General features: G+C 29.9%; 1 protein-coding gene across 5 annotated transcripts in view; it reads right to left on the reverse strand.

Moving 5' to 3' along the window:
• The window catches only part of LOC142324220 (uncharacterized), a 62,329-nt gene that overhangs the window by 33,325 nt on the left and 13,553 nt on the right, over positions 1 to 15,451 (reverse strand). For 3 of the 5 annotated variants that reach the window (XM_075365037.1, XM_075365036.1, XM_075365032.1), the window contains exon 2: positions 989 to 1,117. In XM_075365037.1, the coding sequence (XP_075221152.1) occupies positions 989 to 1,066 (78 nt within the window). In that variant the 5' untranslated portion in view covers positions 1,067 to 1,117. Of the gene's footprint in view, positions 1 to 988; positions 1,118 to 6,275; positions 6,409 to 14,645; positions 14,831 to 15,451 lie in introns of those variants that run through there. The other 2 variants (XM_075365033.1, XM_075365035.1) reach the window with 2 other exon arrangements.

A 15,451-nucleotide genomic window follows, 5' to 3' on the forward strand; every position in this document is an offset into this window, starting at 1 on the left:
AACGACAACCAAAGGAAAATCTACAGACGTCCAGGACACCAGTCCCCCTGGAAAATTGGGAATGGCAATTGAAGCGATGTCTGCAGCCATGAGGTAGACCTTGAGGTGGCCCCCGAGTTGGCTCTGGGATTCGCATGGGCTGACCTGAGCCTCGAATGGTCCAGGTTCTGGTTAGACATCTAGTCTCTTATAAGAGACCTAACATGTGTTTAATCCCTTTGGGCAACCAAGTTACAGGGTTACAAAAATTAGAAAAAGTTTTAAATGATTATTTTTGAATATAAACTTTTAATAACATTATAATACTGTACAAATATAAAACCCTCTGCGCTACTATCATATTTTTGAAATTGCACTATCAATAACTGAAGGCAAATGTTCACAACAAAAAACTGAAATTATTGACAACATTTTGCACCAGGTGACTCTAGTATGATTTCTTTAGCATTGCTGCATCAGCTCCACAGAGCAGCTTATAACTTATATCATTACTCATAACTTATCATAAGTTAGCTCATAACTTAAAATATCATTTAATATGGTAAATATGTTAAGTTTTCCTAATGTAAATACAGAATTAAATTTTATTCTATTTTTATTTCAATAATAAAATTATATGTCACAACTCTGTTGAATCTGCATCAGGTTAGGTTTTTATTACTAACTTGATAAATATTCAAATATGAAAAGCCATTACAAATAACAACCGTTTACCCAGAGCTTATTAAAATGATAACTCTATGAAAAACTTAAAAATACACGCATTTCAGATATCACTGAAGTTTAAAAACAACACTTTTGCCCTCAAACATTAACCGTTTATCATTCACACACAACTTAATAAGTCGATATTAATTAAATAGAAAGAGAATTAAAAACAATTTTTTTTATAACAGAACACACGCATGCACGCATACACACACAGAAATGAAATTAACAAGAGATTAACCCATGTTTGTTATAATATCCAATAATTATAAATACTTACATGACCCGGATAAAATTCCATCTCTTCTTCTGTCTTCACAGTGTGTAAATCATTTATTTCACGTTCAATGATTTTCATATTAAGATTAATCTGTGGTGAAACTTCATCATTTAATGAGATCTCAGACTCCTTTAAATAAGATAAAAAAAAACCTTATAAAAATTTGAAAAACTAATTATTATTCGACAAATAGTCTTTTTTTATTCTGAATGTAACTTAATAATACCATTATATAATTATATTATGTCATCATAAAATAAATTAGTAATAATAAAACAGATTATACGATAAAAAAAGATGTGTTTAAAGTCTATACAAATTTTTTATAAAAACACATGAAATAATGTTAAGGTAAATATTTAAAAATAAAAAGTCACAAAATGATAATTCACAATTTAGAGGGCACTATTGAAAATTAAATACATGTTAATCGGAATCCAGATAAATTAAGATTTTTTTAAAATTAGTATTATTTAAAAATTCATCAACAACGGAAAGTTGTTTCCATAAAACAAATGTTGAATTGTATTTTAAATAAATTGCTGGAAGATTTTTCAAATGATTCAGGAATTCAGAAGCACACAAAGGCCCCTTTCTTGTAATCTGAAGTACCATGTCAAGTTACACGAAAACAGTACTGTTATATGGTTCAGTTTAGGTGGATATTGTTATTTTTTTAAGAATAAGTGACAATTGTTTTTAGTAAAGATTGCACATCCATAAATATAAACACAAGGATTTTAATTTCACTTATAAACACCAGTTAATGATCAGACAGCCCAATTTTCTATCTTAAAAGCTCAATCTGACTTTGAGGGAGTGCCAAGATTTGATATTAAACTTTATAGAGGAAATATGTAGACATAATAAACATTTCCTACAAACTTTATACTTCCTATTGACTGCAAAAACAAATCAATCTCTACCAGTCGGTATACAGATCAAGAATAAATGATTGAATGAAAACGACAGTAATTGTTTTATTGTCATAAACATAAAACTAAAAATTGATCATTATTACAAAAAAAAAAAGATTGTAACATTTAAAAACTACTGTAGAGCGACCCATTTTTCTTGTTTATTGATAATAACCATGATGACTATAACAACACATGCCAAGTCTATTGACTTTTGAATGCGCATCATCCTTCTAAATAATTGTTATGATTTTTCTCTTCAACAAAAATTGTTGTCATTGATCTGTGTCTTATTACATATACAGATACACATGAGAACTATTGTAGTATAAATATAAACATGTTTTACACCAAATTAATGTTCGATTTCAACAGTATGATAGTACAGAGGGTTTTAAATTTGGACGGTATAATAGCATTGTACAAAATGTATATTCAAAAAATTGTCATTTAAATGTTTTTTTTTTAATTTCTGTACAAAAATCCCACGACCTTGTAACTTGGTTGCCCAAAGGAATTAAGCACGGATTAGATCTCTTAAAAGAGATAGTAAGTGTCAACAAGTATTGCTTTGTCGAAGTGAAGGTTAATTCCAAGAATATGTATTAAATTTATCCCAAATACCATCCAAAAGGACTTTTAATTTGAAAGTTGTTTAAAAAACTTCCAGATTGTTGGCATGCACATATAAGAAATATGACGAGTGAAAAATCACATATACAATCAGACAGCATAAGATTATTTTATTCTGTCTTTAATAAACTAGTAGAATTTTTGCTTTTGCATAACTAATGCTAATTCTCTTATAACATCATATCAGTATGATATGATCGGCTTTCAAACAGATCATAGTACCATCCAACAGATTCATCAAATTTTCCCTAATATTCACAGCTTCAGACAAAAAATTCTGCTCTGCTTGTTCTTCTTGATATCTGCCAACTCTTAAGAAGTGTAACATGCTGGCCTTTATAAAATTAATCCGACATCTACATTATCAGTTTTTTTTTAAGTAATAGATATTTCAAGATTACATTCGAGACTGAATTATGTCTAATATTTTCCGTAACTGTAGGCAATGCTCAAGGAAGTGTATTCTACACGCACTTCCAATACGCTTGTTCTCACAACACTAAAATAGCATATTTATAAGCGATTTGCTTGTAATTCACAAGTTCACAGCACCTTCAAGAAGAGTTTAACAACATTGAAGCGTGGCAGAAGTTGTGACAAATAAAGTCTAATGAAAATTAAAAGTACACATTTTAGTTATGCATTTTCAAAGCAGCAACTAAAGTGTTCACCAAAGCATTTTAGTGAATACCAAAATGCTTTGGTATTTACCTTGACAAAAGGCTCACATTTGGAAAAAAAGGAACAACTGAATACTACTAAATTTTGTCAAATGTACTGGATTCTAAATTGAAACTCAAAATTATCTCTGAATAAGATTATTATTTACAAAGCCATCGAAAATTTGATCTGGACTTACGGCAGAAATATTAACAGGATCTAATATAATTATATTATGTATACAATACAAAGTTTTACACATCATCACATTGCAATAAACCACCTAATAATGTCATTGGCACCGATGAGAAACAGCTGTGAGGTACACTTTATTTCCTTACAACTTTGTACAATACAAATAACAATGTACACGATTCAAGATACCTATAGTTACAGAAGAAATCTCAATTTTTTAACCAAAACTCAACAGTCATCCAAATGTTCTGACAGTTAATCTTTGACATTTATATCCAATTGACCTTTTTTAAAATTCAAGATCTTTAAGAAGTAAATCCTTTTATGAGAAGTATGATGTAAATAAGAATTAACTTTTGCCGTTGAGGTTTCTCCTTCAAGACAGTTGTAAACATTTATTCATTGTCCTGAACAAACAGATTATAGGTATCTACTTGCATTAAAAAAAAAGTTTATATAGTTGTTATTTATTTCAACCACATTCGAAAATATGTTAATACGATTTAAAAACATAAACCGTCAAATAATGTCATTTGGAACCAATGAGAAACAGCTGTGAGGTAGACTTATTTCCTTACTCAGTTACTGTCATGTCATAACTGTTTCATGTCGTAACTGTACCAGCGAGTACGATTTGTTCTCGTATCCTGATGTCCTTGATGATGTCAAGCAGATGATCTTTGTGTGTGTTAATTAGACAAATCCTAGGTGTTGTTGAGCGAACAACCGAGTTAGTCTAGTGGTGAACGTGTCTTCCCAAATCAGATGATTTGGAAGTAGAGAGTTCCAGCGTTCAAGTCCTAGTAAAGGCAGTTTACTTTTAAACAGATTTGAATACTAGATCGAAGATACAGGTGTTCTTTGGTGGTTGGGTTTCAATTAACCATGCATCTCAGATATGGTCTACCTGAGACTGTACAAGACTACACTTCATTTACACTCATACATATCATCCTCAGAAATAATACCCGATGATGATTCCTGTAGGTTAAACAGGAATAAGAAAAGAAAAGGTGTTGTTGAGTAGCCTTTGGTATAGGAGTTCATTAAATTGTACTCCCAGAAGTGAAAGGTGTTTTAGTGGTGTTATTTGTGATTTTGGTAATGTCAAGTGTTAGATTACGTAAAATGAGTGTTTCTTAAGATTCATGCGAGTGGGTGTAATTTACTTTTGTAAATTAATGAGTAAATGAGTAATCACGTTTTCAGTGAAGTGTACTTCAACTGTTATAGTGTTTTTACGTTAAGAGTGGCCAGTTAGATTCGACAGGATTGTTACTGTCAGTTTTGTAGTGTACAGCTGTGGCAATATTCTAAACAGGTATTGCCAATTGGAATATTTTCTGAGTCTAAGGTGAGCTATAAGGGGAAATTCCTTCTTTTTATTTTCATTTATCTCCGGACCCCCTGACATCCCCCAGATTTAGGTTTATACATTTTCCGACCCCCCTGCCTCCCAAATAGTGAAAGTGGGTACTCAAATTTCAGATTTTTTTGTGTAATCAGTTTCTGAACTCGGTTTGTTAAAAATAATTTTTTGTAAAAATTTATAAACATTTAAAGTTTATGAAGCCACAGAATTCATTTCTAGCTGCTACGACAGAAAGCGTTCTTCAGTGATGTCTAGGAAGGCGTCTGATGACAAAAAAAGAATAAGTCCAACCAATGGATGTTGCCCCTGGCAGTAAGGATACAGAAACGGTGGTCACTGGTATAGATGTTAAAGGGAAATCGACTGAGGTAAATGGTGTTAAGGCAGCTGACAAGCAACAGGCAAGTGTGTCTGTTGAAATGGATATAGTTAAGTCGACTCCTGAACAGGAAGACGGTAGAGGATGGTTAGTGGTAGAAAGGAGACGGTCAGGTTACTTTGCTTCATGTTTTTTTAGAATTTTTATTGGTTTTTCACTTTGGACTATTGGAACTGTTGGTGAATATATTAGTTCATGTGTTTTAAAGAAAATAAAGTACTATACTGTGTAAGAAATATGAAAAAATATCAAATAATAGTGCCCAAATGAAAATGTTTATATGAATGAAAGATATGTAAAGTAATTTTATCAGTTCTTTTCTCACATGATTACTGTAATTTATACATAATGTACAATAGGCTCATATAAAAACATCAGTCAATTAAGTGAACTTTTATGCTGTAGGCCTAACAGATGGTGTACTTTTTATTAGTAATTAATTAAAAATTTAATTTTCTTTTATGTATCAGTATTGTACCTCTAAAATAAAAATCACAAATTTTTCCAGAGGGATGACGAATTATTGAACGAGATGAATTAACGGGTAACGAGCAATGGAGGTCCTATTGTAATTATAACCTAATTGAAAACTTCAAGAGTCTACTGCAAAACTGTCAACTATCCACCTGTTCTTATTTATTAGTATCGTAGAATATGAATAAGAAAATAAGTATTATTATTTTCCATAAATAGAAAGATAATCGTGGAACTTATGCAATGTTATCCAACCTAATGTTTTTTTATCGTATACGTCATTACTGTTAAATGTTTTGAGTATTTAAATTATAAATTCAGTAATTATTGCAATTATTTATTATTTAAATAATCAAAACATTTATGTTAATTGGTCGAGGTTAGCGAGCTTAGGTTAAGTTAATTTATATCTATAACTATAAACAGCAAACCTTTGGATTATTGTCAATATCGCCCGATATAACTATTATATTATAAACATAATTTAACGAATTAACCTACGCTCCCTAACTTAGACTAATTAACACAGTAATGTTTTAAGAAATGATTACATTGTATATCAATTAACCGTACAGCATTAGTAATGACAAATTCATCATAAAAAAAAATCTACTTAAATTCTATTAATTTATGTTAGAATGGTATAAAATTACTTACTTGGTCAGATAAACAAAAGTGAACACCACCAAATAAATAATACTTATATTATAATATAAACCCCTCCCACACAAAGGTCTTAGACAAACGTTCACACCATGATGAAAGTAACAAGGTGTAGCATTGCGCTCAGTATTCGGCGCGCATGCGTACACGCTCGTCACAAAATCTCATTTTCTACCGGGTTATTTGAACATTTAAGTAAGGGATTTTGGGACAAAAGTTTTTAGTCGTACAAAAATTTTACAAAATTTTAAATACATGATAATGATTAAACGAGTTAACAATCGAATATTTATGAATGATTATTCACTTTCAATATTAATTAGTATTATTTGGCACTGATAAAGTCGTAATATTTATTAAAAATATTAAAAATTTTTTTTTAATAATCCTTAATAAAAATAAATATTTTATACAAGTCTATTGATTCTTAAGTGTATTGAAATCGATTGTTAATTAAGATAAAATTCAAAATAATGAATGAAAACCTAAACAAACAAACATGGGGACACATCTTATGAAGTGCAACTGACACTAAGTCTTTGTGTAGCGTGTGTGGCTCTACGGTAACGACTCCTTTTGCTATTCGTGGGGTCCGGTATCGAATCACCGATAATTTTTTTTTATGCTCATAAAATATTTTTTTTACTAATATTATTTTCCATTTTTTATGTGAAACTATTTAATGTTGTTAAAATGGAAAATCAACTAAATGGGAGATAACTTATTTCAAAATTTTATAACTATAGATCTGATATTTTTATTTTGGTCGATCTTCAGAATTGATGATTTTTTAGTTTAATTAAAAATATTATCGCAAAACAATTTTTGAAAGAAATTGCTTTTAATATCTAATTTACACGGGAAAATGAGATATTACTTATTTTTTTACGGATACCAAAATGAATATTACTTTATAATACCGAAATAAAAATAAAATAAAAAGTTGTTTAGTGAAAAATAATTTTATATTCGATAAACATATTTTTCTAACGAGTCAAATGAAATGCAAGGGATTTTCTAGATAAACCATTTTAAACCGCGTGCAATAAAGAGAACAATTGCAAAAGGGTCGGTTTTGGTTTTTATGTTAATGAAAACTTTTTTTTTCTATTTCATTAAAACGTTTCCATTATATTTTCATTTTGAATTAAAATAATTAAAGTTAATTATTTTCTGAACCGCTCTGTATCTAATAGTACATTAATAATTAATTCAAGGTAAATTGTTTATTAAGAAAAATTATTAGAAATTATTATATCGTTAAGAAATAAACGAAATTTATCATTCAGATCATAATTCTCGACTCCACATACAGTCGATTAAATTTTATATAAAATTTAAAAATTTATAAAAAAGCCTACACTCCATATTTATTTGGAAGTGCGTGTACACGCACACGTGAGTACGGCACTTCCTATTTATAAATATTAGAGTAAAAATCCACATTTCGACGCCAATTTTCATATACGTCAATAAATTTTATTCTTTTATGTTTCAAAAGTTTGTTTATTTTTGATAATTCTGCCTTTAATCACATTGATGTCTTGCTTCTGTTTGTGCGCCAACCGCATAAACGAATTTAAACATCATGGCGGGAAAAGGATTTTGGGACGAGCCACTGCGCAACGCCGGGTGTGCGACACCTTGTTACTTTCATCATGGAATATTTGTTGGTCCTCAAATAACAAGAGTCGGTCAAAGATGATGTATTTAACTCGATGTTAAATAATGTAGAAAGTGCAGCTTGGGCTTCATTTAAGGACATTTACAGAAATTTTCTCAGCAAACAAAAATTCAACAATTACCACAATATTGTTAATCAACTTCTTACTTCACATCATCGCTTCATTATAACAGTAAATTTCCTTCTTAATTTCTGTTTTTTACTTAAAACAAAAGAATATTCCATAATAGTTTTACTTTAAGAGAAAGGAATTTACTTTCTTTTACTTTAAGATAAAGAGAATTATTATTGACCGTTCCATAGGTCTTAATTATTAAGAGCTATGGGATGTAATACATCTTTGAAGATACATTTCCTCCATTCACATCTGGATTTTTTGCTGGATAACCTCGGAGATGTAAGTGATGAACACAGTGAACGTTTTCACCAAGACAATTACGTGATGGAAAGTCGTTATAAAGGGAAATGGAATACTAACATGCTAGCCGATTACTGTTAGACATTAATTCAGGATGTGCCTGATGCTATTTATACAAGAAAAGCATCAGCAAAATTATTCTAACGCAGGTATGCCGTGCAAAATTATACATTTTAACAATATTTTCCCTTAATTCTATCGAAGCATTATTTATTTAAAAGAAAAATTGTATTTACAGATCTGTAATATACACAAAAAAGCAATTCAAGAAGTGGTATCGCACTTAGAGAAACATTAAAACAATCTTTTTTGTCTATCGCTGTTATTATTACCTTGGAATATTCTGTCGTCATTTACAAACAGTGCAACTGTAAATAATTAATGTAAAACAGGTTCAAAAACTCGCATTAATATTTTGTACAATTAAGAAAATTAATTGTGTCATTACTTACTTTTAGTAAGTAATATATATATATATATATATATATTAGTAAGTCATTCACAGATTCCTGGATAATAGGAGAATGTTAAAAATCAGACGGGTGGATAAAGCGACAAATGAATAGGTGTTGCGGCAAATAGATGAAGAAAGAAGCATTAGGAAAAATATAGTTAAAATAAGAAGCAGACTTATAGGCTACATATTAAGGTATCTTGGAATAGTCGCTTTAATATTGGAAAGACAGGTAGAAGGGAAAAATTGTGCAGGCAGGCAACGTTTGGAATATGTAAAACAAATTGTTAGGGATGTAGGGGATGATATACTGAAATGAAACGACTAGCACTAGATAGGGAATCTTGGAGAGCTGCATCAAACCAGTCAAATGACTGAAGACAAAAAAAAAATTGTAATTCAAATTTTTCATCGCTACGAAATTAGTTAAAATCGGTGTTTGTTAATTAATTCGTATACGATGTTATATTTTTTCCTAATCTATAATTGAATATTTTTTATTAAAATAGGAATGCAAGATGCATTTTTATTACTAAATCTAACTTTATTTAAAATAAAGTTAATTAACTTTTTTCTTTAAATTATTTTCTATTACATAATAAGTCACTTAGTTTTGAAAATACACTGGATTCTTTCTTATTGAACTGTGAATTTAAGAGAAAATATAAATAAAAATTGCATTTAAACATTAAATTTACTCGATTTATAAACAAAAACGGTTTTTAAAATCGTTATATTCATTTTAACTGCTGTAAAATCCACTTTGACCAAAACACAAAAACATTTCATAAATTTAATCGTAATAAAAAATTATCAGTTGTGGTTTTCCTTTACTGTTCATATAAATATTTATAAATAAAACATATTTAAAGTCGATAAATTAAAAATTTTAGTTAAAAAAATTTAGCAACATAATTCAGATTATTTTGTTACTTTATTTTAAATATATAAACTTTGATTTAAACAAACGCTTTTTCAAACAAAAACAAAGCAAATATTAATCTTAAAATAAATGATTTATCTTTAACGATGGCCTGTTTTTTACATCCTCTGTCTTGCCGACACGAACAGTGGTCATGTACAAGCCTTTCTGTTATGTAGTTTTTTTATATACTTGTCCTTGAATTGGTTACATACAATAGCGTTTGCGTCTTTGTTTTAACTACTGTCAGAGTTTTAACTGATTTTTTTTAGCACAAGCGGCAGTGTAATTATAAAAAGAGTTTTAGACACTATATATATATATATATATATATCTTACAGTTCTATACTTGTTCATCAATAATTTTATGTATATACAAAACTCTTGACCGAACAAATACAAAAAAATTTCAATAAAAAAATCCTTTTTTCAGGCTTACTAGGGAATATAGAATGAGAAATGAAATAGTTTCCTGTCCTTACAAAAGACGAATATATATTTTAAATATCGATATACCGATTCAAAATGTTCATTACGATCGCCAAATGGATCGTCTAATTAATAAACATCATTACTTTTATAGAAAATATTACTCTTAGTTAGTAATATTACTGTAGGAGATATTTTACATATATCACAGTCACTAGAAGAATAGAAACTTAAATCTGTAAGTTATCTAAATAGACTTTTATAAGCTTTTAGAGTTACGGTCCTTTTTGAATCACCCGGTAGTACTAAGCACATTCACTACGTGCTAAAATGGATTAAGAGGTTTGTTACTGACCGCATTGAAAACGTTTACAAGGTCTCCTTAGATTACGGACTTAATATTGTTCGACATTGTGGTTTTCAAAAATTAATTCATTAAAGTCATATTACTATGCCTTTTCAAATGTTGATATTTTTATTATATCTAAGAAAAATGATTCGCAAACTTTGTTAACTTTGGCAGTAAATGAATAATTTCAAGATACAGTTAATACAACTTCAGAAAGAAAATCTAGTAAGACGATAATTTCATTATAAAAACTTTTTATTTCACGCTAATAGGTTAAAAAAGTTTAGAAATATTTTAATATCTACATCGTAACATAAAAAAATGTTTTCTTTTTCTCAACGGATAGGTACAGAATACTCTTAATTATTAATTCAAGTGTTAAATACATTTAGAAAAAATAAAGGACTAATATAATTTTAATATAAGAAAAAACGCTATTCTAGAGATCGGAAACTCAGTTTAGATTTTACATCTCTTAATCTATATTTTTAATTTTTCTGCATTCTATGTGCAATTTTTGTTCAAAAGAACGGTCACTTATAATTAAAAAAATAACAATATCCACTTTTACCAAAACAGACAACGGAGCTGTTTTCGTTTATAACTCGATACTATATTTATGAGAAAGGGCGGCCTTATTATGTTATCGTTTTAAAAAATTGCCAATCTCATTTGAAAAAACTTTTAACCGATTTATTTAAAATGCGATAAAAAAATTTATTTTACAGGAACAATATTATTCTGTTCGTGAAATTTTAAATGATCCTAATTAAAAACAACAAAAAACACTATTTAGCTGCTTCCCGTTCAACGTATACTGAAATATATGGTCAAAATAATCTTTAATACTGAAATTGTGAATCATTTTTTAGTAATCTGTTATATTTCATGTAGATATGTCGACATTTTTTCGTGCGTTTGTATTTAAACAATTAATCTGAATTTCAAAAATCTATTTTTTACAGAATTTTCGAAGAAAAATACGGTTTTTACTTTCGGTTAGATGGTGGGAGTGAGGGTTGAAATTGAATTTTCTTTACGTTTTGAGATATCAGGAAATTAAATTAAAAAAAATAGCACAAGAAAATAAACGTTAGAGAGGTTACAAGACAGGAATGTACAGAAGAGATATTCACGAAAAATATCACAAACTTTCAGGATTTGTTCCGACGCTACAGGCACAAAATAGACAAAAGACTCGGCTTGCTGGTCTCAAATTAAGAAAAATATATTTCCAGAATATTGTATTAAAAGAAAAGCATTCGATATAGTTCTAGCGTTCCGCATATCAGTTACCTGTTTAATACAGAGTGATTCACGAAGTATATAACAAACATTTAGGACGTGAAATACCGATGAAAATAAAGAAGAAAATTTGTACAAATATAGGTTCGGAAACGGCTTCGTTAACAAACGTCGGCCGGCGAAAGGTTTCACCCTTATTTATGTGCCTTCCATCAAATTAAGCTATACTATAATACTGGGATCCAAATTAGAGGGGAACTTTTGCGGTTTTATATGAAATCTGACCTGAAAAACTGAAAAAAGGTAGGTCTTATAACTGTACCCACCGGGTCGGTCTAGTGGTGAACACGTCTTCCCAAATCAGCTGATTTGGAAAGCTTAGAGTTCCAGCGTTCAAGTCCTAGTAAATTCGGTTATTTTTACAAGGATATGAATGCTAGATCGTGGATACCGGTGTTCTTTGGTGGTTGGGTTTCAATTAACCACACATCTCAGGAACGGTCGAACTGAGAATGTACAAGACTACACTTCATTTACACTCATTCATATCATCCTCATTCATCCTGTGAAGTATTATCTAAACGGTAGTTACCGGAGGCTAAACAGGAAAAAGAAAAAAGGTCTTATAACTGTATTTTTTTTTTGTATTTGAGAAATCTGGGGTAATAAACAAAAGATCGGAGTTGATAAAAACACTATTTTACGTTTGGTGTAAAATAACGTTGTTAAATCGGTGATAAAAACGCATTAAGGTTTTAAACAAAATTTGTAGAGAATTTGATTCCGAGTAAAACTATGAATAATCTGCACAGAAACAAAAGAATTTCGAAGTTTATTAAAAATATATATATATATATTTAAAAATGTGACTGATTTTATTAGGTATTAAACGAAACAAAACTACAAAACAAAAAAATTAAATATTTTAGAAAAATAAACGAAACTATTAATAAAACACATTTGTTTCGCGTCGCTCAAGTAGATAAGTGGTGCAAATGACAACGTGTCGAGTCCGTAACCGTGCACACATCGGTTCGAATCCGACTTCACACACGTATTTTTATTTTTTATTTCTTTAATTTAAATATATTGATTTATTAATAATATTTTTTAACCTCTGATTGTAAACATATTATATGAATACAAACATATTATTGAAATAATAATAAATCTTTTTTTCCCCTTTTTTTTTTTTGTCTTCAGTCATTTGACTGGTTTGATGCAGCTCTCCAAGATTCCCTATCTAGTGCTAGTCGTTTCATTTCAGTATACCCTCTACATCCAACATCCCTAACAATTTGTTTTACATATTCCAAACGTGGCCTGCCTACATATACATTTATCCTATCCATTTCCCTTTTTAAATTTTCTAGCCTACCAACCTTTTTTAAACTTCTAACACATTCCACGCTCCGACTCGTAGAATGTTATTTTTTAATTTTCTGGTGACCCATTCCTTTGTAGTCGCCACCCGGTCGGGGACTAGTTTACCTCCGGAATATTTTACCGAGGAAGGCGCCTCCATCATTGCTATATGAAAATGCAGAGAGCCACATTTTCTTGAGCCCCCTCACCGACGGCAAGGTCTCATGATTCATAGAGGAGGAATAATAAATCAATATATTTAAAATTAAAAAATGAAAATAAAATATACGTAATTACGGATTCGAACCGATGTGCCTTCTTGTAAGATCCAAATATTATATTAATTAAAATTGTATTTGGCTGTAACTGGAACCAACCGAAAATAGTACCGGTTATGATATATTGTTGAAAAGCTCTCGACGAGGGGTTGTTACTGCAGTTAAGAAAAAGTCCAAAATCCTATTTTTTTTTTAGATTTTGGGCTTTTTTAATTTAGTCGATTGCAATCAAAAGCAGAGGTGCCAAAGATATTATAACAGCCCTAAATCCAAAATTTCAACATTCTACGGCTATTGACTTTTAAGTTATACGAGATATATACGGACGTATGTACGTACAGACATCGCACCGAAACTAGTAAAAATGGATTCAGGGATGATCAGAATGGATTGTTCCGTTGAAATCTGAAAACAGAAATTTCTCGCGGTTCCTTATTACTTCGAATAAGCAAGTAAAGATTCTCAGTATAAACGAGACTAAAACAACGCGATACGAAATATTAGATACCGATAATCAACCCATCGGGTCGGTCTAGCGGTTAACGCGTCTTCCCAAATCAGCTGATTTGGAAAGTCGAGAGTTACAGCGTTCAAGTCCTAGTAAAGCCAGTTATTTTTACACGGATTTGAATACTAGATCGTGGATACCGGTGTTCTTTGGGCGGTCGGGTTTCAATTAACCACACATCTCAGGAACGGTAGAACTGAGAATGTGCAAGACTACACTTCATTTACACTCATACATATCATCCTCTGAAGAATTATCTAAACGGTAGTTACCGGAGGTTAAACAGGGAAAAGAGAGAGATACCGATAATCAATTTTTAAACGGTACAATTTTTTTTAATATTTCAAATTAGAAAGATAACCTTACTCGTCGATTTATCTTATCGATGAAACTTTACGACTTTGCGCATTTGTCACTCTGTAATATCAGACCTACTTTTAAAGCGCAACATGGAGTACAAGATTACAGTTCATCGTAATCTTAAGGGAATACCTTTACAAAATTAACAAAAAATATTAAGAATTCTCTCTTAATTCAACGACAAAGATTTTTCTCACAAATTGAAGATGAAAATTTACCGATAAAATTTTTTTTTTGTAAAAGTTCCAGTTCATCGATCGGGCTAAAACTCCGAGTTTCCCCAGTTACTAATAGTATTTAAAAAGAAAAAGTTAACAAAAAATTTATTTTTATTATTATATGTTTAACATACCTTAATGAATATGTTCAAAACATCATGCTTTCACTCTTATGCATTCACGATGGTATTTACTTCAGAATTACAATTTTTTTTTCCTAAAGCTTTTATCCGATTTTTGAAATTGAATAAATAAGTTTTCAATCGCCTGTGAGGGGAAATTCAGGATGATCGGATTTGAAGAAAACATGAAGATTTCCCTGAAAAAAAAATCACATGTCAAATCATACGAATGCGGTTACCTCTTCAAGTTGTTTCTCATCCTAAACATTCAAAAAAAGCTTCATCGAAGTTATCTGTAACTTTTAAGAGCGTAGCGAGTAATATTTGAAAGACACACGACTGTTTTTCATGAATTATCATCGAAATGAATAATCAAAAATATAAACCGAAATAAAAAATTTGAAATTGCGTATACTTTTAAAAGAAAATAAAAATCTGGAATAAAATAGAAATGTTTTAATATGTTAAATAAATTCTTTGACAGCTGAAAGGATCTATCACGCTACCCCTAAATGCCAAAAAATAATTAATTATAACGTTTATTCATTATTTAATTGTAATTTTTTGAATTTTACTTGTCAATTTTGTAATGCAACGCTCTTATTTTACGAGTTTATTTCCTTATATTTAAATTTTTTACATAAATGTTATTTATTTGTGTTTATTGTTCGGTAACTACCAAACTTATCGTGACAATTCAGTGCACACTAACGTCTACATTTCATGACAAAAAATTCCTTTCGAGACGCCGGAAGGCGGTAATAAATTTCACCGGTGCTAAGTAGGTACATGTGAAAAAAGTTTCACATGTTTAGCGT

This window comes from Lycorma delicatula, chromosome 4 (genome assembly GCF_047948215.1).
Source record: "Lycorma delicatula isolate Av1 chromosome 4, ASM4794821v1, whole genome shotgun sequence".
In the NCBI taxonomy this organism is placed as follows: Eukaryota; Metazoa; Arthropoda; class Insecta; order Hemiptera; family Fulgoridae; genus Lycorma; species Lycorma delicatula.